Raw genomic sequence first — 22,885 nt, 5'->3', positions numbered from 1 at the left:
ATAATCTTTTCTAAAATAATCCCCCTCTATATACACATACTTTCTGGCCCTTACCCTGCTATACTGTCTTCATATAACTCACCACAACATACAATTCTATTTATCTGCTTATTGTCTAGGTTCTACACAAAAGATTTAATTTTATGAGCCCCAAAACTGTATTGTTCACTACTGTGTATCCGGTAAATAGAATACCACGTTACAATAGAAATACAATGCATGCCACATATATAATTTTAAATGTTCTAGTAGCCACACTAATAAAGTAAAAAGATAAAGATCAAATTTTAGTCTTTAACCTCAATAGTCCTTCCCTAAGATGTGATCACTATAAAGAAATTGAGATATTTTACATTCTTTTTCTCATTCTTCTTCAAAATCTAGAGTGTAATTTACCCTTACAGTGTATCTCAGTTCAGACTACTACAATTCAGGTTCTCACGGCCACATGTAGTGGTTACAATGGACAGTGCTAACATAGAATACTTGGCACATAGCAGGCATCCAGTAAATATTTGTTAAAGTTAATATTCTTCTATACCATTTTAATTCTTCTATAGTCCAGGAATAATATAGTAATGTCACGTCATTAATATCTCCCAATTAATTTAGGCATTTTCTTGTTGGGCATTTAGGTCGTTTCCAATTTTCACTTTTTTTTTTTTTTTTTTGAGACGGAGTCTTTCTCTGTCCCCCAGGCTGGAGTGCAGTGGCGCGATCTCGGCTCACTGCAAGCTCCGCCTCCCGGGTTCACGCCATTCTCTTGCCTCAGCCTCTCCGAGTAGCTGGGACTACAGGCGCCCGCCACCACGCCCGGCTAATTTTTTGTGTTTTTAGTAGAGACGGGGTTTCACCGTGTTAGCCAGGATGGTCTCGATCTCCTGACCTCGTGATCCGCCCGCCTCAGCCTCCCAAAGTGCTGGGATTACAGGCTTGAGCCACCGCGCCCGGCTCAATTTTCACTTTTTAAAATAATTCTGTAATAAACATCTATCTGGTTCGTACCTGTTTTTCCTTGGAATAAATTCCCAGAAAGTATTAAATATGGTCATTGCCCCAGAAATGATACGTCACGTAAGACTTCTAATTGTTTATGCTTGGTTCTTGTTAATGACTCTTGTGATGTTAACGGGGCAGGTATTGTTGTGATGGTTATAATTACAAACATATTAGTAAGTACTAATGTTTTGTCTGCTGCAATGCATCAGGCACTGTGCATTAGGTTATGCATATCTTATAGATGAGACACACGAGGCTTGGGGAGGTTAAAAACCTAGCACTGGACTCGCACTCAAACTGAGATCTGGGTTAATCTATTTTCAAAGACTGGGTGTTTTCCCCTGGGACAAATTAAAGAAAGAAACGAAAACTGTTTTAGTTAAGAAAGAAAACAGGAAGAAAGAAAAGGCTAAGTAAAGACAAGGGAAGGAAAACGAAGAAAGCTAAGGAAAGGACAAAAAGTTAAAGGCTGGAGACCCGGGCATTGCAGAAGCGACCCTTATCTCGCCGGTGCAGACAGCACCGTCCGAACCCTGGCGCGGGTGCCCGCCGCGGTCCCAGTGCCCCGCCCGGCGCAGCTCCCTCGCTGCGGGACCCACCACCCGCAGCCATCCCACGCCTGCCGCCCCGGCGCTCCACTCGGAGTAGCCAATTAGCAGGCAGCTTCCGGCCTCCAGCACTGCCCCGCCTGCGGTGCGAACGTGACGTCCGCGACGCAGGGGGGGGACTTCCGGCGCGCCGCGCCACGCCGCGTGTTCCGCACCGGAAGCGCACTTCCAGTCGCCCCGGCAACAGCCGCCCCCCTCGCGTCCCCCACTCCCCCTCTGTCTCTCCAAGGAAAACTAGGCTCCTGCTCGGCCAACGCCCAGGATCCGCAAGCTGCGCGCCCACGAGGTGACTTTGGGGACGACTGGGTTTCCTTCGGGGAGTGAGGGAGGAGCTTAGAGGCCCCGGGCCCTGGCTTCTGATGCGCAGAGAGCCGAGGTCTTGGACGTCACATTGCTATCATAATTATCTTAATCCCGCGAAAAAACGTGGGGCCAGAGGCCCATGAGATTCCTAAATCATTGCAGGTTGTGAGAGGGGACCAGTCCCAGAGGCTGTCAGCTCTGCAGTGCTTCCGAATCACTGGACGACTTTTTAAGAATTCTGATCCCCGGGCCCCCATCCCGGACCAATTAAATCCGAATCTCTAATAGTGGGGCCCTGGCATCAGTAGTTTTTAAAGCTGCCCAGGTGATTCTGGCGTGCCGAGAACCACCGTGTTAAGGTCTGTAGGTGAATTCGGATTTTGCCCATCCAGCCCAGTATCTGAATAGAAGATCGCCCAGGACAGCCACATACTTGGAGGATGTCTGGGATATTGGCCTGTCTGCTCAAAAATTCGAGGTTTCTTTCTTTTCTCTTGCACTTTAACCTCTGCAGGAGGTCAGCTTTTGGTGGGAGTTATCTTGAGACATCTGGCGCCTACGGTTTATGGGCCTTATGTCTCTGCCCACTTATCAGTAATGAGCTGTAGTTGAACCAGTGGCCAACGAAGTGCATTTTAGCTCTGAAATCTTGATGTTCTCTTAGTACAGATCAGATGGTTCTGAACAATTTTATTTTTTTCAGGAATGATGTTTTTAAACTCGTTTGACAGGCTAGGCTGTGTATTCAGCTGTTTTTCATCTCAAATCAGAACAATATTACTTAAAAAATCTAGGCTAGAGGTTAGTAACGCAACACTTCTGGGATTATTTATGCTCACAGCCCCCATGAATTGTAGGATGAGAGCTACCCTTTAAAAATACTATTTTTGCTAGCATAATTTATCGGAATAACAGTCTCTTTGTAATTTCAGTGTGAACAGAAACCATATATTTTTAAAGACTGCTGGTTAGTAACTTGGAATAAGCATAACTGAAAGCAAGTTCACAGGTGTATAAATCCCCTCTGTATGTTCATTGCTGTGCTGGGGAAGTATACAAACTAAAGTTCCAGAGAGAAATGTTCATTCTGAAACTGTTCTATAGATGGTGATTAATCATTTGGGTTTTTTTTTTTTAAAGGATAGGGTGAGATGAGAATGATGGGGGAAAGTTTTGAACAATTAAGGCTAGAGTGTAAATTGGAGAGTTTGCAAAGTCGGTACAGAACTTTTTTTGAACAACTTCTCTACAAGAGGAAATTCAGCCACGGAACAGCTGGACAAGTGAAAAGGGAATGTAGTTGATCAAATATCAGATGAATTGAAAAGATCCTTGAAAACATAATGTATTTAAATATTTGCTTCCTGAAAAGATTTGGTGCTTTATAGTCAGTTTTTTGAGTTACTAGGTCCTCAGAGATTTTGGGGAGTAGATATAGGAGGAGAGAACGTTATCAGGAAACAACAGACAAGCTCAACAATTTCAACAGCATCTAAGAGCATGAAGTATTAGCTATTATTTTTATTCTGGAAGGAAAATAGGAAACTTAAAAGTAGATTGTAGAATCCATGCCTACAGGTAATTGAGTAAGTGCCCAAGTAAATGAGGCATAGTGCGTGCCTATAAATTCAGAAAAGAGGGATTAACATGGAATTACCATGAATATGTTTACAGAAAAAAGTAAATTTGAAATAAGACTCCTGAAATGTACTAGCAATCTTAACTACTTTAAACTAGCCATGGTTTTTGCTGTTATGCTCTTAATTTGCAGAACCTACCTATTCAACCTTTATTCCCTTATGGTCACACTAGGTTTTGCTTATGAAGGACATACTTGGTGTGAAACAAACTTATCTGTTTCCTCTTTTGAACTGTGTTACCATTATGTCATTCTCAGTCATCCCATTGCTTGTTGTGTTCCTGAGTCAGAGGGTAACTTTGTTCCTGGCCTCATATTTCACTTTTGATTCTGATATTAGTCACATGGGGATTCAGAGAACTTGCAAATAAATCCATTCACAAATTCATCACACTTGCTGACAAATTAAACAATGCCCTTCTGTGGGTGGAATGTCATTTGTATGAAAAAAAGAATTGTTAACTACATCCTTTCAGTGTTACTCCTTCCCCATGCTATGCCTTCTTTGTGACAGTACTTATTACAACATCCAGAAGAGGATAAATTGGGGTTGGGGATTGAGGGAATGAAAAGAAAATAAAACTCAGTTTTTTGGCTCCCTTGCCCGTCAGTTTTAACTGTAGCTATTATAGACGGGGAGGTGCAGGCTTTCTGAACACAGTGGCATGTGCACTTGAATAGGCCTGTGTCCTGCCCAAGATGGAGCTTGGAAGCCTGCAGGTGAAAGAAGGCCATTTGGACTTGAGCCATCTTTGATGTCCAAATCTCTAAGCAGGGACCATGCAAAGACACAGGAGGGAGCCCATGAGGGCATCAAGCCAGATGAGCTTGCCACCCTCAGCAACCAGCCAGGGATGGGGGCAGGGCTGCCCAAGTGGGTGGGGCAGGAAGCCTGGCCCTCAACAAAACCCTATTATATTCTTTGTCTTAGTGAGGAAGTTCTTACTGTTGTGTGTATTATTGGAAGACATCTTCTGTGATAGGGTTATTATTGCATGTACAGAGAGATTCCTTGGAACCGCATATGACTCAGTGTATCTCACTCAGATTTCTCACCATACCTTCACTTATTTTGCTGCAGTGTCCAGCAGATCTCCTTGAAATAGTGTGTACTGAAGACCTAACTAAATCCTCCAAATTACCTGGTTGGCTCAGAGAACCAAATCACTGGAGCTTTGTAGGAAAGGTTTGACTTTCAGGGCTTTAGCCAGAGTAACTTACTTAATGATTGGCTTTTAATGTGCTTCTGTGCAAAGATCAAAGCAGGTGAATTTTCATGTATTTTTAGAATTCTAGTAGAAAAGGAAGATAGGAAAATCTAGTTCAAATATACATTCTAGTTTTTAGGGGAATTTGTGTTTTTATTTCACTTTTTTGGTTGCTATGATTTGTTCTGTATATTTATAAGAACATAAATATGTAATTAAAAGAATATATTTGATGGCACTACCTGTCAACAAAGCCACTTATTTGTGAAATTTTTTGGTAACTTGATGGAAATAGTCACATTTTATCCATTGAAAACTACAAAGTTCTTATCTATTGTTCTTTATATATATTTATGCATTAAAAATAGATCTTGCAGGGTGAGCAGACGTACTGAAGTGTAAATCCATTTTTTAAGAGAGGCTATGTGGAAAAATATATCATTCAAGACTCAGTCTCTGCCTTGCCTGTAAGGCCTCGTCAGTGTTTAGTGAATGACCTCAACCCTGTTTTTTTCCTTCCTTCTTTGGTGGTTGAGGACAGACAATGAATGGTCTCTGTACTCGCCTGGGCTCAGCTGGGTGGTGGCCATTATGCCATTGTGCTCACTGGAGAGGGCTGCCGGGTTTGTAGAGCTGTGGATCCCGGCCTTCCCTGACATTGCCAATCTCTTTTCTTTCAGCTCCACCAGCCCATTGGAGAAAAGTTACTGTTCAGTCCCTGAAGGCTTGGGCCATAAAAGAGTGGGAGACATTCCCAGGGAAGTGAGGAATGAAAGATCGAATTAAAGACCATTAAAGACCAAAGGGCATCTAAATCTGCAGCAACCATCAGCTCTCTTTTCTTTGAGAGGTAGTAGTCTCTGAAGGTGTTGCTATAATGTCTATAATTATTTAGATGTTGGCTTTTCAGAAACCCTGGCATTCTTATTAGCTCTTTAAGTTCTCCATGCGTGAAGAAAATAACCAGCTTAAAAAAGCTAATCGGACCCATCTTTAGAAGAGGACCTCTTCTTCCCTTGGGAGCTAACTGATATTAACTAACTGATTGCTTAGCAGGAAAGAATATATATTCCTTCCAGGGAATAGATATTCAGAGCTCTGTCCTGTTTGCTTTCTAAGCCCTGCCGATTGATATGGTTTTGCAGAATTTTTATTGTTATTTTTAGTTAAGTCTTTAAATGTTTATATGGATATTTAAGAAAAGATCCAATTTCCTTATTTAGTTATGGAGAGTGTTTTTTTGTCCCACCTATTAGCAACCGGTCAACATGATTGCTATTGGTCATAGTCAGTTTTCTTGCCTCCACTAGTCTTTCTCCAAACCTAATCATTTATGAAACGTGTGAGAATCGTGAAGTTCCTCTACTGATTCCCAAGTGGAAACTGAGGAACAATTAGGATGCTCAGTATATTCAGAGAGAATCTATACAACTTCAAAATGTGTTAACATGAAACCGGGGTGGGCAAAATAAAAGCCCACAGCCTGTTTTTTGTCCTTCAGGAAGCTAAGAATTGCTTTTACATTTTTAAAGGGTTGTTTGGTGTGTTTTTTTGTTTTTTTTTTTGATGTTTTTTGTTTTTTTTTTTTAAAGCAAAGAACATGAAGACTATGCGACAAAGACTGTATGTGACCCACAAGCCTAAAATATTTATCTCGCCCTTTACTGAAAAAAATTGCTGGCATAAAGTAATAATACTGGAAAGACCTAGCTAAAAATAATTATAAAGCTCTATGCAAGTTGCTATTCCTTTAGACATGTTTTTCTATGCCTTATTTGACTTTTGAGAGACTAATGTGTAATTCTTCAAGTCAGTTATTCAAATTGGTTAATTTGAATATAGGATTTTAGGAATCTTAAAAAGACTTAAAATGTAAAAGGCTATTACAAGTACAAGTAGGTTTTGGGATTTAGGGAGAGAAAATAATAAAGCCAAGAGTGAGATGAGCACAGTCTACATACAGCCTCAGGACTTTAAACTTGCTGGAAGATGGCAGCAAGTTTGATTATAAATGTCCCAGTGGTCAAAACTATGAGGAAAGCATAACCAAAGCAAAGCAAAATTGCCTACAGAGTTTCTTGCACTCCATCATTAACATAAATTCATCCTTTCATAATGTCCTGGGTCTTAAGAGTCTAGCACCTTAGCTGATGAATTAATATATTTAATTAATGTAGATAGTGGGCACTCTGGGCTTATTCTGAACTGCCTCTGGTTCAGAAGCTGGAACTGGCTTTCTTCAGTCATCTCAAATGATTCTCTTGGCTTCTTTCTTGCATAAGCGCTCAGGATGTACCTGGGTGATCTCTGAGGCCTTCTAACATAGCAGCCCTTCTACCAGATGATTTGTTGGATCAAAGTTACCTCTCCTCAAACTAGTGCTCCCTCCCTCTTTTTTTTTTGTTTTTGTTTTTGTTTTTGTTTTGAGACTGAGTCTCGCTCTGTCACTCAGGCTGGAGTGCAGTGGCACGATCTCAGCTCACTGCAACCTCCACTTCCTGGGTTCAAGCAATTCTTGTGCCTCAGCCTCCCAAGTAGCTGAGATTACAGATGTGCGCCACCAGACCCAGCTAGTTTTTGTATTTTTAGTAGACATGGTGTTTCACCATGTTGGCCAGGCTGGTCTTGAACTCCTGACCTCGGGTGATCCACCCACCTCGGCCTCCCAAATTGCTGGGATTATAGGCGTGAGCCACAGTGTCTGCCCCCTCCCTCTAAATCATAGCCATTGACATTTGAGCAGCCTGGAGAACATCATCAGTTACCCTTGAGCTCCTTAAAATGGTAGTCTACTTTATCTCACATGCCTAACCTTCCAGCTTTGCAAAATGGAGCCTCTCTTAGCCATCTGGTGGATTTTCAGAATATTGGTGCTACAACCTTTAATACCACACTGGATTTTCCCAATTATAACTAAAAACAAGATTTTGTCTACAGTAGTGTTTGATCTCAATGGTGTTTATTCCATATTTGAGGCTATCACACTTCCTAATTTGGAATAATTGATATTTTAGTTGACCTGATTCTAAATTTCTAAATGCCTCATGATGCATAGAAAGAAGTCTGGATTCAAAACACTTAATTTCCAGAACACATGCAGATGTCTCCTAGACTTTTCTAATTTAATTCCTGTGCTGCTTATTAATCTATAAAACAAATTTGATTAAGATACACATGCAGTTTGCGTTAATGTCATTATGTGCTGCAGGCTCTCAGAAAATTATTCGGATTTTAGTGATAGAAATATAAAACCTGGGCTAGGCACGGTAGCTCACGCCTGTAATCCCAGCACTTTGGGAGGCCAAGGCGGGCGGATCACGAGGTCAGGAGTTTGGACCAGCCTGGCCAACATAGTGAAACCCCATCTCTACTAAAAATACAAAAATTAGCCAGGCATGGTGCCACGCGCCTGTAGTCCCAGCTACCCGGGAGGCTGAGGCAGGAGAATGGCTTGAACCCGGGAGGCAGAGGCTGCAGCGAGCCGAGATCACCCCACTGCACACCAGCCCGGGCGACAGTGTGAGACTTCGTCTCAAAAAAAAAAGAAAAGAAAAGAAAGAAATATAAAACCTGGTTCTAGTGAATTAGCCACTTAAAGGCTGCACCTTACAGTTTTGCTCTTAAGTACATACTGATTTCTACATAATTTCATTTATGTTTTACTTCTCTGAGTGGTAAGCCACCTAAGTATTAACTTTTATATTTCTTCAGTGGCCTGTAAAGCACATAGCAGTTAGCTAGGTTTTCAGGTACTTGTTCATGTTTTAAACCTTTAAAACATTAAAATTATAGATTAAAAGTAATGTGAACTTAATTTACACTGCATTTGTTAACTTTTTCAGTTTATATTCGTTGCATGTATGCATAGTATTGAATTTAAGACAAGGAACAGGAACTGTGGGCTATGTTTAAGATAAATTTACAGAAGGTTATGTCAGCCCTCTTAGAAGTACCCTATTTGAAAGTTTATTATATTTAAAAAGAATGTGAATAATTCTCTTTCAGCTAAATCTTAAAATATAGAAGTGGTTGATTTAGCATCTCAGTTCTTAATATAACCATAGCAAAACATCTGATAGAGATTATAAAACAAGTAAAGTTTGTTTCTTAAGGGTTGGGGGATTTTTGAATTCTACCCTATAGTTAAGTGAAAAGGAAAAATAAGACTGCTTCGGTATCTGATTTCCAAAGTTTCAAAACCTTAAGTAGTTGTTTGCTCAGCATTACATTGTGTTAGTGGTTTTGTCTCACAGAAACTTAAATTCTCATGCATTTTTGGATATTTTTATTTAACTTTTTTAAAAGTACATTCTGGTGTAGCTCTGAACCTCTGAATAGAAAAAAAAAAGTCTATTTTAAATAGATTGAAAAAGGTACAGCTGCAGATTAGCCATTACTTTTGGGTATTTCATGCATCGAATCAGCAAATCACAACAGGTGGGTAGAGAGAAGAGTAAATCTCAGCAGAGCAATGCTATTTGCCAAGGGCAGTCTATCTGGTGCTTCAGTAGAGACTCCATGGAGTGGTTTTTTCTCCTGTGAAGAGATAGGGTGGTTAGGCAAGGAGAGTGTGATGTCACATGCTGGCTGAGAAATGCATATTGCAATCAAAATGAAAACAAAGCCCATTTGGGGAACTTAAAGCCCAGGGCACAACTGAGGCTGGAAAGATGTCTTATTCTCCAAGTCCCAGACCTAAGGCAAGACCCAACAGAAGTTTCTGGTCATTTGGAAAGATGTGTTCCCCTCAAGCCTCAGGAAGACCCAGGGTTAATTTAAGTAAGCATTAGCATGAGTTAAGGATTGGTAAATAAAGTAATAACTGTAAATTTTTAGTTCATGTTGTGTATATTGTGTGTGTATGTGTGTGTATATATACACACACATATATACACATTATGTATATATACATAATGTATATATATACATTATATATATACATTATCTGGGACTTGGAGAATAAGACATCGCTCCAGCTGCAGTATATATATCAGTATATTTATGTGTGTATATATATATACACACTAACTACTAAATATTTATATGGTCATTTTCATAGACTTTACTTCCTATAGGGAAATAAGTAATTGAACCATGCAGGATCTTTTGACCCACTTAATCAAACCTAAGTGGATCCCTCCTTTTCAGACCACAAAGTCATAGCCCAGGAACCAACGTCATGTAGATAGGTTGCATGAAATCAGGCATGGTCCTGGGAAGAGGCAGTTCCTTGGGAGCTGCCTCACAAACCACAAAATAGCCACAAATATCACACAACCATACTGATCAGACATTTGCACTGTGATTCTTCTTTCCTAGTTTCGGCACCCATTTGGACTTTCACAATCAGAGATGGCAGCAGTGAAGGTAAGATTTTTATTTTTTTATTTTTTTTGAGCTCATAAGTAAAAAAGGTAAACTTTAGTTTTGTTTTTTTTTTAAGTTTTAGGGTACATGTGCACAACGTGCAGGTTTGTTACATATGTATACATGTGCCATGTTGGTGTGCTGCACCCATTAAGTCGGCATTTAACATTAGGTATATCTCCTAATGCTATCCCTCCCCCCTTCCCCCACCCCACAACAGTCCCTGGTGTGTGATGTTCCCCTTCCTGTGTCCATGTGTTTGCATTGTTCAATTCCCACCTATGAGTGAGAACATGCGCTGTTTGGTTTTTTGTCCTTGCGATAGTTTGCTGGTAAACTTTAGTCTTTAAAGTTTGGTATTCTCATTCCACGATGGAGAAGACCTAAGAAATACGAAAGTAAAAGCACTATTGGGTGCGCTCCTAGACATCTCTTGCCCCAGGCATTTAGGGGTGGCCCAGGCCAGCAAGTTAGTTTAGGGGGCAGAAAGGGAAAAACTAAAGTCTGTCATGCTCGTCAGTCTAGTGTGGTTCTTAGCACGCCGTTGCTCAATTGGCACTAGTCGTTTAATTACAGTGGGTAGAGAGGGCCAAGGTGATAAACATCCAGTCTTCTCTCTCCCTGCATCTCATCTAGAAACGATCACCAGCCTTCATCCCCATATTATAATGCTCCATAGCTTTAATTGGCTGGCTTGTGCATACCTCATGTGCATGGACTTAGCAAGTGTACATACACTTGGTGTCCATTGTGGGCCTGGACCTGTCTCACACAATTTTGGGCCCAGTAGCCTCCTCATGTAGAGTAGGTATTTAGCAAATACTAAGTAAATACCTATTGGGTAGCAGATTAAACATTTGAGGATTTCTCTTGAGGATAATAAACACTTTGGTGTCCACCCTCCACCTCCTTTCATTTTTTAGGCATCAACATCGAAAGCTACCAGGCCTTGGTATTCTCATCCGGTATATGCAAGATACTGGCAACATTATCATCAAGCAATGGCTTGGATGCAAAGCCATCACAATGCCTACAGGAAGGCCGTGGAATCCTGTTTCAGTCTTCCATGGTACTTCCCTCCTGCACTTCTTCCCCAAAGCTCTTACAATAACGAGGCTGCGTATCCTCAGTCCTTCTATGACCATCATGTGGCCTGGCAGGACTACCCCTGCAGTTCTTCACATTTCAGAAGATCTGGGCAGCATTCACATTACAGCAGTAGGATCCAGGCATCCACAAGAGAAGAGCAAGCTTTGACCAAAGAGGAAGAGATGGAGACCGAGTCAGATGCAGAGGTAGAATGTGACCTGAGCAATATGGAAATCACCGAAGAGCTCCGCCAGTACTTTGCAGAGACCGAGAGGCATAGAGAAGAACGACGTAAGTTCAGGCCTCTGTCTCTTCATGCTTCCTTTCCTTGCCCTGCCTTTTACATTTTTTTTCTCTAATATATAAAGTAATTTTATAATTCTTCATTGGCTACGGGTAATATTCCAAATCCAGTCCTAAGCCTGGAAAAGTTATGGGGATGCTGTACCTTGCTTATGTTAGTTTCTGGAGTTGTTTTAATATAAGACATTTTTTTGTTCCAGAACAAAGCTTATCCTAATAGTAGTTCTACTATTTATTAACCATTAGACACTCTACTAAATGGAGCGTGTATGTGTGCATGCTTGTGTGTGTGCGTGCTCTAATCTACACAGCAGTCCCTCCGAGTATTAAACTCATTTTATATATGAGGAAAGTGAACCTTAAAAAGGTTAATTGACTTGTTCTGTGGTACACAACTAGTAATTTGCTGTTAGCATCCAAACCAAATCTGCCTAACTCTACTTCCTGTACTGCTTTCTCTACACCAGGACTTGTCCCTGAGACTGCTAGGTTCCTAAAATACTTTTGCCATTCCTCTGGGACACATCTTGGAGATGTCCTTGGTGCTAGAGGTCCCAAATCTTAAATAACATGAACCTAAACAGAATAACGAAATGCCTGGCACTTACAACTTTCCTGTTGGTTCTGCACTGAGGCCCTGTCCATGGGATCAGAGAATTATGATAAAGGTCTTATATCTTCAGTCAAAAACAGGAATTTTCTTTTTAAATTTCTTACCACCTTACTAGAAAGAACTAGAACAGCTTTTGTGCTCTCCTATTAAAATTCACCAGACCATCTCTCTGGTCTGGTGAGATACAAATGCTTCTCTCCCTATTATAACCAGTATTCATTCTCAGTTTTGTTTTAAGTGAGGCCTAATTGTATGACATTTTACCTACAATTTTCCAATGACACGGAAGCATAGAAACCTGGGAATGGGAGTTTCATTCCTGTCTGTCGTTGTCAGCATTTTCCTAATGATAAATTAGCTTTTATTGATCCCCACTGGATACCAAGAACTGAGCACTGGGCTTTGTATAAAATATTATATCCTTTAGTATCTTCGTCTGTGTTTCTTCACTAAACTACTTGTTCAGATTTTTTTGACTTCCTTTCTTTTGTTTAAACTGTGTACTTCTTTGAGCATATTAGAAAGTATATCCAGCCAGGTGTGGTGGCTCACACCTGTAGTCCCAGCAACTCGGGAGGATGGCTTGAGCCCAGGAGTTTGAGGCTGCAGTGAGCCATGATCACACCACTGTACTCCAGCCTGGGCAACAGAGTGAGACCCTGTCTCAAAAAAAAAAAAAAAGAAAAGAAAAGAAAGAAAGAAGTATATCCAAACAAATACTTTTAAGACAGTACTTTCTATTACACATAGAATACTTTTCCTTGATCTCCAGAAATAAATTTTACCCTTTTTAAAAATATAGATATGAAACAACCATTAGTCTAATGTATACAACAAATGAGAGGCATTGGAGCATGTCCATGTTTGGGTTGGAATGCTATTTGTTACAGCTTTTGACAGAGAAAATGGGATGGAGATCAGGTTTATTACTCTTGTCCTTACCAGAAAGTAGAATAACATGTTTTGCCCACTAGAGATTTTCTTTGTCCCCAAATGCAATCTGTGACTGGGACATAAAGGAAACCCACAGTTCTTGTCATCTCTCTGAAAAAACTGTATTACTTATTTGTTTTACCGTGATCTAGATAGCAAACCATCATAAAAGGGAATTTTATGAAAACCCTTGCAACTTCTGTCTTGAACCTCATTTTCCAGTGTTCATATTATTGCTGGCAACAGTGTACGGAGGCAGCTGTGGCAGAACTGCTTGAATCACAGAGGTCCAGCCTCACTCTACCACTCACTGATTAGAGGTTCTCGTCTTCCTGTAAGCCCCCTGCCTTCACCATTCTGTGCCTCAGTTGCCTCACCTGTGAAATAGGATCCTAATTAGTGGGTAGTAATTATGAAGAATCCTTAATGGGTAGTAATTATGAAGAATCCATGAGATAATATGAGAAAAGTTATAGAATGGTGCTTGGTACCAAGTTAGTGCCCAGTAAATGTTATTGTTACAGTTAGTTGCTAGTAACCCGTCATTTAACATGGATTATTAACCGTAAATTGGTTTTGCTCTGATACCGTTTGATTTATATTGTTTATATATATATATATATATATATTATATATTTTTTTTTTTTTTTTTTTTTTGACAGTTTTGCAGTGGCGCCATCTCAGCTCACTGCAACCTATGCCTCCCGAGTTCAAGCGATTCTCCTGCCTCGGCCTCCCAAGTACTGGGATTTCAGGCACCAACCACCACACCCAGCTAATTTTTGTATTATGAGTAGAGATGGGGTTTCACCATGTTGTCCAGGGTGGTCTTGAACTCCTGACCTCAGGTGATCCACCTGCCTTGGCCTCCCAAAGTGCTGGAATTATAGGCATGAGCCGTCGCGCCCAGCCAAGATTCTGCATATTTTTAATAAGATGTTCTGTGACTTCAGAAAGGTCATATTTCTGCTCTGGGTGACACCTTTCAAACTTTTAAACTGATTTACAATATTAAAGACATGAAAGAATGAAAGTTTTGGTGTCCATCAAATTTAGCAATTAACACAGTTTTTAGTTCTGTTTCAAGGATATTCTTGCTTGATAAAATTTAATACAGTAAAGTACATGAACTGGGAAAATGAACCCACTTCAATATTACTAATAATGTCACTAAACAAGCTTTCAATTCTTTGTACTTTTAAAATGTGTAGTTATAGCATGATTCAAAACTACTTTTCTTAGCGTCTGTGTCATGCTCCTACAGCCTTCTCTGAATGCATTACCTGGTCCCAGGGAGATGTGAGAATTGTCTGGTGAGGGTGAGAACAGACTGTGCTGTCAGACTGGAATGTAAAGACTTGGTCTATATTAGAAGCAGCTGCCAGGGCCCGATCTTGCACCAGTAAGAAAATAATGGGCAACAGATCACTAGCATTATTTTTTCCAGCAGCACTTTTGGTGGGTACAGGATGAACAAGTGTTCCTTCAAGCGGTAATGAATGATGGAATTCATATGTAAGTAATCTGAGTGCCTATGGCGCTTTCCAATTCATTACCTTCACCAGAAATTTTCATGGAGGGTTAGTTACATACACTGTTGGAAAAAGCTTTAATAAAGAGATAGGGGACCTGGGTAGTATGAATAATTGGTTCAAGTTTTTTGTTTCATTTTGCTCTCAAAACCACTAGAAGCTACTTGTTCAATAAAGACATTTTCAGCTTTGAACATGAATGCTTTGAAGAACACAGGATTTTAGAAAATGTTACTAGCAAGAGGAAGTGTCACTAAATTTGAAAAATTTAACTTTTCAGTATTATTCACTTCCACAGGAACGTACAAGTTATGCAATTCATCATCGCCTGAGTCTTGTTTAATATTTTCTTAGGATAAAGGCCTTCAGATTGGACAGTATGTTCTTGTTTGTGATTGCTACTCAGATTCCAGATAGTCTCTACTTTAACATATTTCAAGGATAAAAAACACCAAAAGCTTGACTAGGATAAGAACTCCTTTTGTACAGTGGGAACATGCATGCTTTTGATTATGTCTGTCATCATTTCCTAACAAGATATTTCCGTTACTTAAAGCTTCAATGGAAAATAACTTATGAGAAAGTTTACAGTTATGAAGTTTTAAAGGTCAGCTGTGTTTTCAATTATTTCTTAGGAAAAATGTTTATTATTAGGTTAAGAAAAATACCATTTCGTAGTCATAAGTGACCACCAGTCGAGACTGCAAGGTTATATTGCTAATACCTACAGGGAAAATGAGTGGAAGTCACCCTCAAAAGAGAGTAAGGCCCTCTGAAACAAACACCACCACTGTATTCTCGGGTTTGAGCCAATCAGGTATTTATGACCTATGTTTTGAGGGTGTTGGGTCAAAACAGGGACATATTCTAAAAGCTTAAACCCCATCGGGAAGAGGAGACAAAATGAAATGTAAAGTGACACATAGAAGAAGAGTGTCTGTGGTGTGGTTCATGGTTATACATGCACATGAGGGGTAGAGCCAGTGACCCAGGCAGTCAAAGGAGGAGCACCCCAGGGCAGCTGTCAAGAAGTAGGGTATGCACTAGGCCAATTTGAGGGATAGGGTCAGTTTGGAATGAGAGAAAAAAAGACTTAGTTCACTCCCGGCTTAGACACTCAAAGTGCTGTTCTTACCAGAGAGCCCAGATGTGGTTTTCATAGGTTTGAGGGGAGACATCTGCTCCATTACGCTGTGTCCATCTGAGTGGGAAGGCTGAGACTGTAGTTTTCATAGTGAGCCTTTAGTCAGTCAAACCTAGAGAACCCGGTGAAGTTTATGGCCCAGTATTTAGTGAGCTGTCTTGCTTTAGTCGATGAGGTTGAAGGATGAAATCGCAGTGATTGAGCACAAACCTGACACGCGTGTGTGTTTCATCTGATGCAGATATTCACAGGTGCACAAAACCGATCAGTGAGATGATACGTGTTAATGGCTGCAGAAAAGTGGAAAGGAATGTGAAAATGCACTTCTGTTGTAAAAGTAAAAATGGCGATTGTCCAGTAACTGCAGGATTACATTTGTCATGGGGCAAGGGATGTGCGATGAAGAGAGAAGACCAGTCTGAAATGGCTCCAGTTCTGTTGGCATGTACCTGTGTTCTGGGTGGTTGCTGACAAGCCAGAAATGAGGCATTCATGGCATACATCAAGTTTGTGCTTTCCCTCGGTTGTGCTACAATCATTCATTTTGGCAAAATAGCAGAAAATATAATCAGAAAGATGTACTAGTCCTAGGAAAGTGAGGGAAAAAAACATTCTTTGCCACTTGCTGCCTCCATGCTTTAGCCTCTAACATGTTCTGCCTTTGGGGTCTATGTGTGGAATAATCTTGGATGAATGTTTTCCTGCCATATAAGATTCTTTGAAGTCCTGGTAACTTCCCATGATTTTTTTTTCCTTTATGGACTGTTATGTGATGTGACATTGGTCACATCATGTAGACAAATAGATTGATGTGAAAAATACCAGGATTATGTATCTTGAACCCAGATGGAATCCAGTAAAGTTTTTCCTTAATAATACATGACTATTGTTCTTGTTTTAACCTATATGCATATTAACCCTTGTATTAGCCTCCCAGGGCTGCTGTAACAAATTACACAACCTGGGTGGATTTAAAAAAAAAAAAAAAAACAGATTTATTCTCTCACAGTTCTCAAATCAAGCTGTCAACAGGACCACACGCCCTCTGAAGGCTGTAGGGCCTCACCTCTTCCAAATTCTGGTGTTTCCTGGTGTTCCTTGGCTTGTGGCAGCATCATTCCATCTCTCCTCCATCTTCACATGGCCTTTCCCCTGTGTCTGTGTGTCCTTTTCTGTCTCATACAAGGACTTTGTCATTGGAGTTAGGGTCCACCCTAATCCAGTATGATCTCATCTTGATCCTTTAATTACATCTATAAGGCCCTATTTCCAAATAAGGTCACCTTCTGTGGTTCCAGGTGGACATGGATTTGAGGTGACACTATTCAACCCACTACAATCCTATTTCGAAGCTGGAATAGAATCAAAAAAGATTTCTGATTCATATTAAAACAAATTATCTTGCCAAAATACCCTATAAAAGTGTATGGTAACATTGAGTCCTACAGCTGTTGCCAATAAAAATGACCAAACCCTCCATGACAAGGCAACTGTTCAGTGGCATCTGAAGTGTGATGTCCGTACTGGTCTGCTTTGGTCAGATGATTTTCCATCTGGCTGGCTGAGTGCTCACCTTGTTTTGACAGCAAGGAAAACTGTCAGTGATTGAGAATCCTTTTTTTCATTGGAAGGAAGGAAGGAAGCAATAAATAGAAAACAGAATGAGTGGATGCCTTCAAACTCTGATACTCCATTCTGAGGTTTACTTGGTCCCCTAAGTCAGTACACGCTAAAGTACTTTCACATGCTGGCTGTGACCATCAGTGCACAGCCTGTCTGCAGTTATTTGGTTTTAAACTGACTGGTTTTCAACTTGTAGCCTAGCCTTAGGACTTTTTAAAAAATTGTGTGAGTAAGTAGAGGCAAAGCAATTCGAATGTAAGAGAACAGGGTCCGACCCCAACTCATTGGTGCCCCTCCCCTCTAGCCCCTCTGCCTGGGAGGCTCTGAGGAACCCACAGGGAAGGGAGTTCTGCCCAGCACCTTGTGAGATTTGAGCATCTGTTGTCAATCCCCAAGTTGTCATTATTGTTCTTTAACAGCATCTGGAAGGAAAAGAGCTGTTTACAAAAAATCGTGCATGGCCTTTGAGCATTCATTTGACAGTCACTTCCTGAGCATCTGCTTTGTGTCAGGCATTGTGTCCTCCCAGGGCTGGGGGTATAGCTGTGAGTAAAGGTGACAGTGCCCTTCCACAATAAATGACCCCCACAGGGTAGGTCACAGGTGACAGGCTTCTTGCCCTTTAGTTCAGTGTTTTAGGGCCACTGTTCAGTATGCAGGAAACCATTAAACCTCCAAATCTCTTGAGAGGCAAGGAGGGGATAAGGGTTGGGTCTTAAATTTTCATGAGGGGCCAGGCACGGTGGCTTCACGCCTGTAATTCCAGCACTTTGGTAGGCCAAGGTGGATCGCTTGAGTTCAGGAGTTCAAGACCAGCCTGAGCAACATGGCAAAACCCCATCTCTAAAAAAAAAAAAAATACAAAAATTATCCAGGCGTGGTGGCACACACCTGTAGTCCCAGCTACTCAGGAAACCAAGGTGGGAGGATCGCTTGAGCCCAGGAGGCAGAGGTTGCCGTGAGCCAAGATTGCACCACTGCACTCCAGCCTGAGTGACAGAGCGAAAAAAAAAAAATTCATGAGGAAGCCTGAATGGGAATGAAAAACAAATCAAGAATCAAAAGCAGAGGGCTATGTCTTTTATTCTTTTATTCTTACACTGTATGAACTTTATTAAGAACTAAAATCATGTGATGGTAACCCATGGGCACACGCTAAGTACAAACTTGGAAAATTGTACCAGCATCATTAACTGGGGTTGCTTTGTGTTAACCTTGTGTGTCATTCACAGATGTCAACAATAAGAGAACACATCTCTCTATATATAATTGTTACAAACATTTTAAATTATAAGGAAAAGAAAAAAAAAAGATGCAAAAGTACAAAGACTAAACTCACAACATCCTACCAGCAGAGAATACTTAGGATAGCTAAGATCTCAGTGTTTGTTCAAACTTCTAAACTCAAAGACTCGGATTTATGCAGGAAGTTGAACATGTCTTGTGTCACCAGATCTGTCAGTGAAGCTGATTATAGTCTTGGGACAAATTTGAGAGTAATGTGACAGTGGTCTGGGAACTCTGACTGTGGGCTCTGCCCTCTGGATGCAGAGACTCCAAGGCACTCAGCAACCCCACCTGTGGGATCATCTCCAGATAGACCAAAAAAAAAAAAAAGAGCCAAAGGATTGGTAATGGGTACAAGGCTGCTCATAGATGGCAGAGGGACTGTGTTGTGCTAATGTGGAAATGCCAAGCCTTCAGAAAAGTAGCCCTTGAATGAGAGATTCTTCAGCCAAATTCTACCTTTCCTGGAAAGCCTGGGCAGTGCCATCAGCCCACCCACTGCCTGCTCAAGGTTCCTAGAAAGAGGCAAGTGGGAAAGGCCTGTATGAACTTAGTGACTGAATATATCTCACCAGTCTGTACCGTCCATACCAAGACCCAGTGTCCTAGGTCACCCCCGCTCTTCCTTCTAAAAGCACGAAGCTAAGCTTTCCTTCAAAGTCAGGTTCAATCATCCCAGGACAGAGGCAGGAGAAAAACAGAGATGCCCCCAGGGAGAAGCTAGTCCCCAGTGGGGCTTTCACCCTGACCTGAGTGCCAGGAACACACAGAACTCTTGCTGAAATAAGAAGCTGTCATGGCAGTTGTCGAGTGCTTTCTCTAACCCACTGTTTGGCTCATCCACTCCCACACCACTCCAACACAACTCAGTTTAGGGGGCATAGAATTTAAACACCTGAGAGAACTGAACAACTTATATGCTGATGTTTCAAACTTGGCAGAAAGACCAAAAATTAGAAACAAATGTTTGGTGGCCCCCATTCATATGCATATTAGGCCAATATTTTGGTTTCATTCTGCATTGCCCAGTGAGTTAATCATATATTTTTTCCATGGGTGAGGTAGCAGTTACACAGCTTTTATTGTGTTTGATAGTCATTGGGCTTATTCATATAAGCCTTTAGGTAAAAATAAACTGTGGATGTTCCAAGACAGCAATGGCCACATATATTTTTAATAATGTTTCCAAGTTTATAAAACTTCTTCCCTCCAAGGCCATGATGATGCTTATAAAGAGCAGGATTTATGCGAGCGACTATGCATGGCCTTATAAATATCTTCCCATTCACACTCAATTAGCTCACTACCATGTTCTGTTCCATGTATTAGTGCAGGGAGGGCCAACAATGGAAGAATGATTTATATGATTGTTTTATTTCCCTACAACCGTCTTAATTCCTTATCTCGTGGCATTTCTCTTGATAGCCATAGTAGCCGTGTATATGTGTTCTCTGCTATCAATTTCTCTCTTGACAGAGTCGCTTACAAGAGCTATGGAAATTGGCTAAATTTTACCTTATGCAGCATTGTCTTACTGATACTTTTATGTTGTTGCAGTTTACATAAGAATAAAAATTATGATATTGGGACTTGCCATAGTAAAAAACAGAGGGAAGAGTAAATTGAATAGATACCTCTTGCTTTACAAGAATCCATTTAAATTAGTAGGATTAAAAGTATGTAACGATACCACTTGCAGTTTAACCTAGGCCAGCCTGTGAAGTGGAAAGTCAAATCCCGTAGTGAGAAAACCAACCCACTATTGCAGATTTTTTGATATAGCAGGAAGATTAGAAGTCAGAGGCTTTAATTCCATTTGTAGAATTGCCCTTTCTTTACCCTTTTTCCTTCAGCAAGTGTTGACTCATGTAACTTTTCCTTGCTTGGTACGATTTGCGTTTCGAATCTGTGGAAGGATAATCAATCATCCATCATCATTGCATACTGTGGTTGCTAGCACTTGTTCTTTTCCAGGTTACCTAAAATCAATACCTCTTCCAAAGGAGTGATTTTTCCCCCCCACATCACCTCATTCATGGTGGTAAGCACTGCTTGCAACACTGGACTTTCCAGGAGGCTTTTTGTTTCCCTGCTGGCCTGCAGCAGTGTTTGAAACCAAACAAGCTCTGTCAGCCATTCCTAGCTGGGCAGGTGGTGAGTGGGCTGTGCAGATGAAAAGAGAGAACCTCAGGTGGGTTCATTTCTTTCCTGTGTTTTCAGGGCTTGTTGCAGAGGTTTGGTAGTTTGGAGTGACGAGTTTCCTTATGGCTCTTCATTTCTTTTCTTTTCTTTCTTTTCTTTTTTTTTTTTTTTTTGACACAGGGTCTGGCTTTGTCACCCGGGCTGGAGTATAGTGGTACACTGCAATCTCTGCCCCCTGGGCTCAAGCCATCCTCCCACCTCAGCCTCGCAAGTAGGTGGGACTATAGGCACTCAACTCTTTGCCATTTCTCTCAGTATATAATAACCCCTTGGTAGGTGAATGATGATAATAATCTGCAGGTCTTGCCTCAAAATCTGGTAAGCATCTCATCTGGAACAATTGGGCCCGGTTTCACAGTTGGAAAGGGAAAGATGAGGGACCTTAGGGGGCTGCAGACGGCATGGCCAGCAGCAGCAGCACTCACCAGGCTCCTTCTGCAGTGCACACACGTGTGTTTATGTTCATGTTCACATTCGTGTTTGTTCTCAGGGCGGCAGCAGCAGCTGGATGCAGAGCGCCTGAACAGCTATGTGAACGCTGACCACGACCTGTACTGCAACACCCGCCGGTCGGTAGAAGCCCCAACTGAGAGGCCTGGTGAGCGGCGCCAGGCCGAGATGAAGCGTTTGTACGGGGACAGTGCTGCCAAGATCCAAGCCATGGAGGCTGCAGTGCAGCTGAGCTTTGACAAGCACTGTGACCGAAAGCAGCCCAAGTACTGGCCGGTCATCCCCCTGAAGTTCTGAGCTCAGGGCACAGGGTACCCAGCCTCTCCTTCTTCCTTTTGGGTACACGCTCTTTATCTCTCCTTCTGTACATTTCTTAGGGAAAGGGGACTTTGTACTGGGGTACAGACATGTTCACCACAGTCCCAGTGGGCCTGTCACAGGGTGGATGTACTATGCCAGCCACTTGGAGGTCTGCAGGACATGTTCTGTTGCCAACATGATAAATTTTGTCCTGACATAAAATAATTTTGCATATACTATACTGGTTTTTTATGTTGTTGGTAACAGTTCAATTCATTAAAGTTCTTGCCTAGAGATACTGCCTGGTGTTTTGCTTTTTTATCTTTTCTTGTCTTTAACCTGTCTGAACTACACAAATGCCTTTAAAAAACCAGATACCCTCTCTGACTCTAGCTCCATTAGCCCCCACTAAAAATGAGCCAAGTGTGTAGTGAGACAAATACCACTTCCTCTAGTGGAGAGGGATGCATGTTCTATAAAGGGCCAGAGAGTGAATATCTTTGGCATTGCAGGCCACACGGTCAGTGTTGTGACTACTCAACCCTCCCTTTGTAGTGTGAAAGCAGCTGTAGACAGTAAGTAAACAAATGGGTGTGGCTGTGTTCTAATAAAACTTTATTTATAAAAACAGGCGGCCGGGCGCAGTGGTTCATGCCTGTAATCCCAGCACTTAGGGAGGCCGAGGTGGGCAGATCACGAGGTCAGGAGGTTGAGACCATCCTGGCCAACATGGTGAAACCCGTCGCTACTAAAATACAAAAAATTAGCTGGGCATGGTGGCGTGTGCCTGTAATCCCAGCTACGTGGGAGACTGAGGCAAGAGAATTGCTTGAACCCAGGAGGTGGAGGTTGCAGTGAGCTGAGATTGCGCCACTGCACTCCAGCCTAGAGACAGAGCAAGACTCCGTCTCAGAACAAAAACAAAAACAGACTGCAGGCCAGATTTGGTCTACAGATGGTAGTTTGCCAACTGCAGCTCTCATGGAATGAAAATCACCTGCCTGACATTTTTATTCTTGTTATCTCATTATGTCTACAGAGCTTAGATGTCATACAGAATTGAGAGCAAAGAACAATAATTCCGGCCCGGCGCGGTGGCTCATGCCTGTAATCCCAGCACTTTGGGATGCTGAGGCGGGTGGATCACGAGATCAGGAGATCAAGACCATCCTGGCTAACACGGTGAAACCCCATCTCTACTAAAAATACAAAAAATTAGCTGGGTGTGGTGGCGGGCACCTGTAGTCCCAGCTACTCGGGAGGCTGAGGCAGGAGAATGGTGTGA

General features: G+C 41.5%; 1 protein-coding gene across 5 annotated transcripts; it reads left to right on the top strand.

Annotated features, from left to right (window-relative positions):
- The first annotated feature begins 1,760 nt into the window (after positions 1–1,760).
- On the top strand, positions 1,761–22,717 carry GEMIN8 (gem nuclear organelle associated protein 8). Of its 5 annotated transcripts, XM_058441771.1 has the most exons (6): positions 1,761–1,893; positions 5,438–5,607; positions 10,077–10,124; positions 11,048–11,504; positions 21,341–21,639; positions 22,640–22,717. In XM_058441771.1, exons 3-5 carry the CDS (start codon positions 10,110–10,112, stop codon positions 21,595–21,597), a joined length of 729 nt encoding a protein of 242 aa, XP_058297754.1. In that variant the 5' UTR covers positions 1,761–1,893; positions 5,438–5,607; positions 10,077–10,109; the 3' UTR covers positions 21,598–21,639; positions 22,640–22,717. The 5 variants fall into 5 exon arrangements, with proteins under 5 accessions (XP_058297754.1, XP_032612493.1, XP_058297753.1 ...); XM_032756602.2 differs by lacking the exon at positions 22,640–22,717 and having other exon boundaries at positions 21,341–21,894; XM_058441770.1 differs by lacking the exon at positions 22,640–22,717 and having other exon boundaries at positions 5,438–5,610; positions 21,341–21,894.
- Positions 22,718–22,885: the final 168 nt, after the last annotated feature.

This window comes from Hylobates moloch, unplaced genomic scaffold (genome assembly GCF_009828535.3).
Source record: "Hylobates moloch isolate HMO894 unplaced genomic scaffold, HMol_V3 SCAFFOLD_7, whole genome shotgun sequence".
NCBI classification, from domain to species: domain Eukaryota; kingdom Metazoa; phylum Chordata; class Mammalia; order Primates; family Hylobatidae; genus Hylobates; species Hylobates moloch.
The sequence above is the reverse complement of the archived record's forward strand: the minus strand, read 5'-3'. Positions and strand labels throughout refer to the sequence as shown.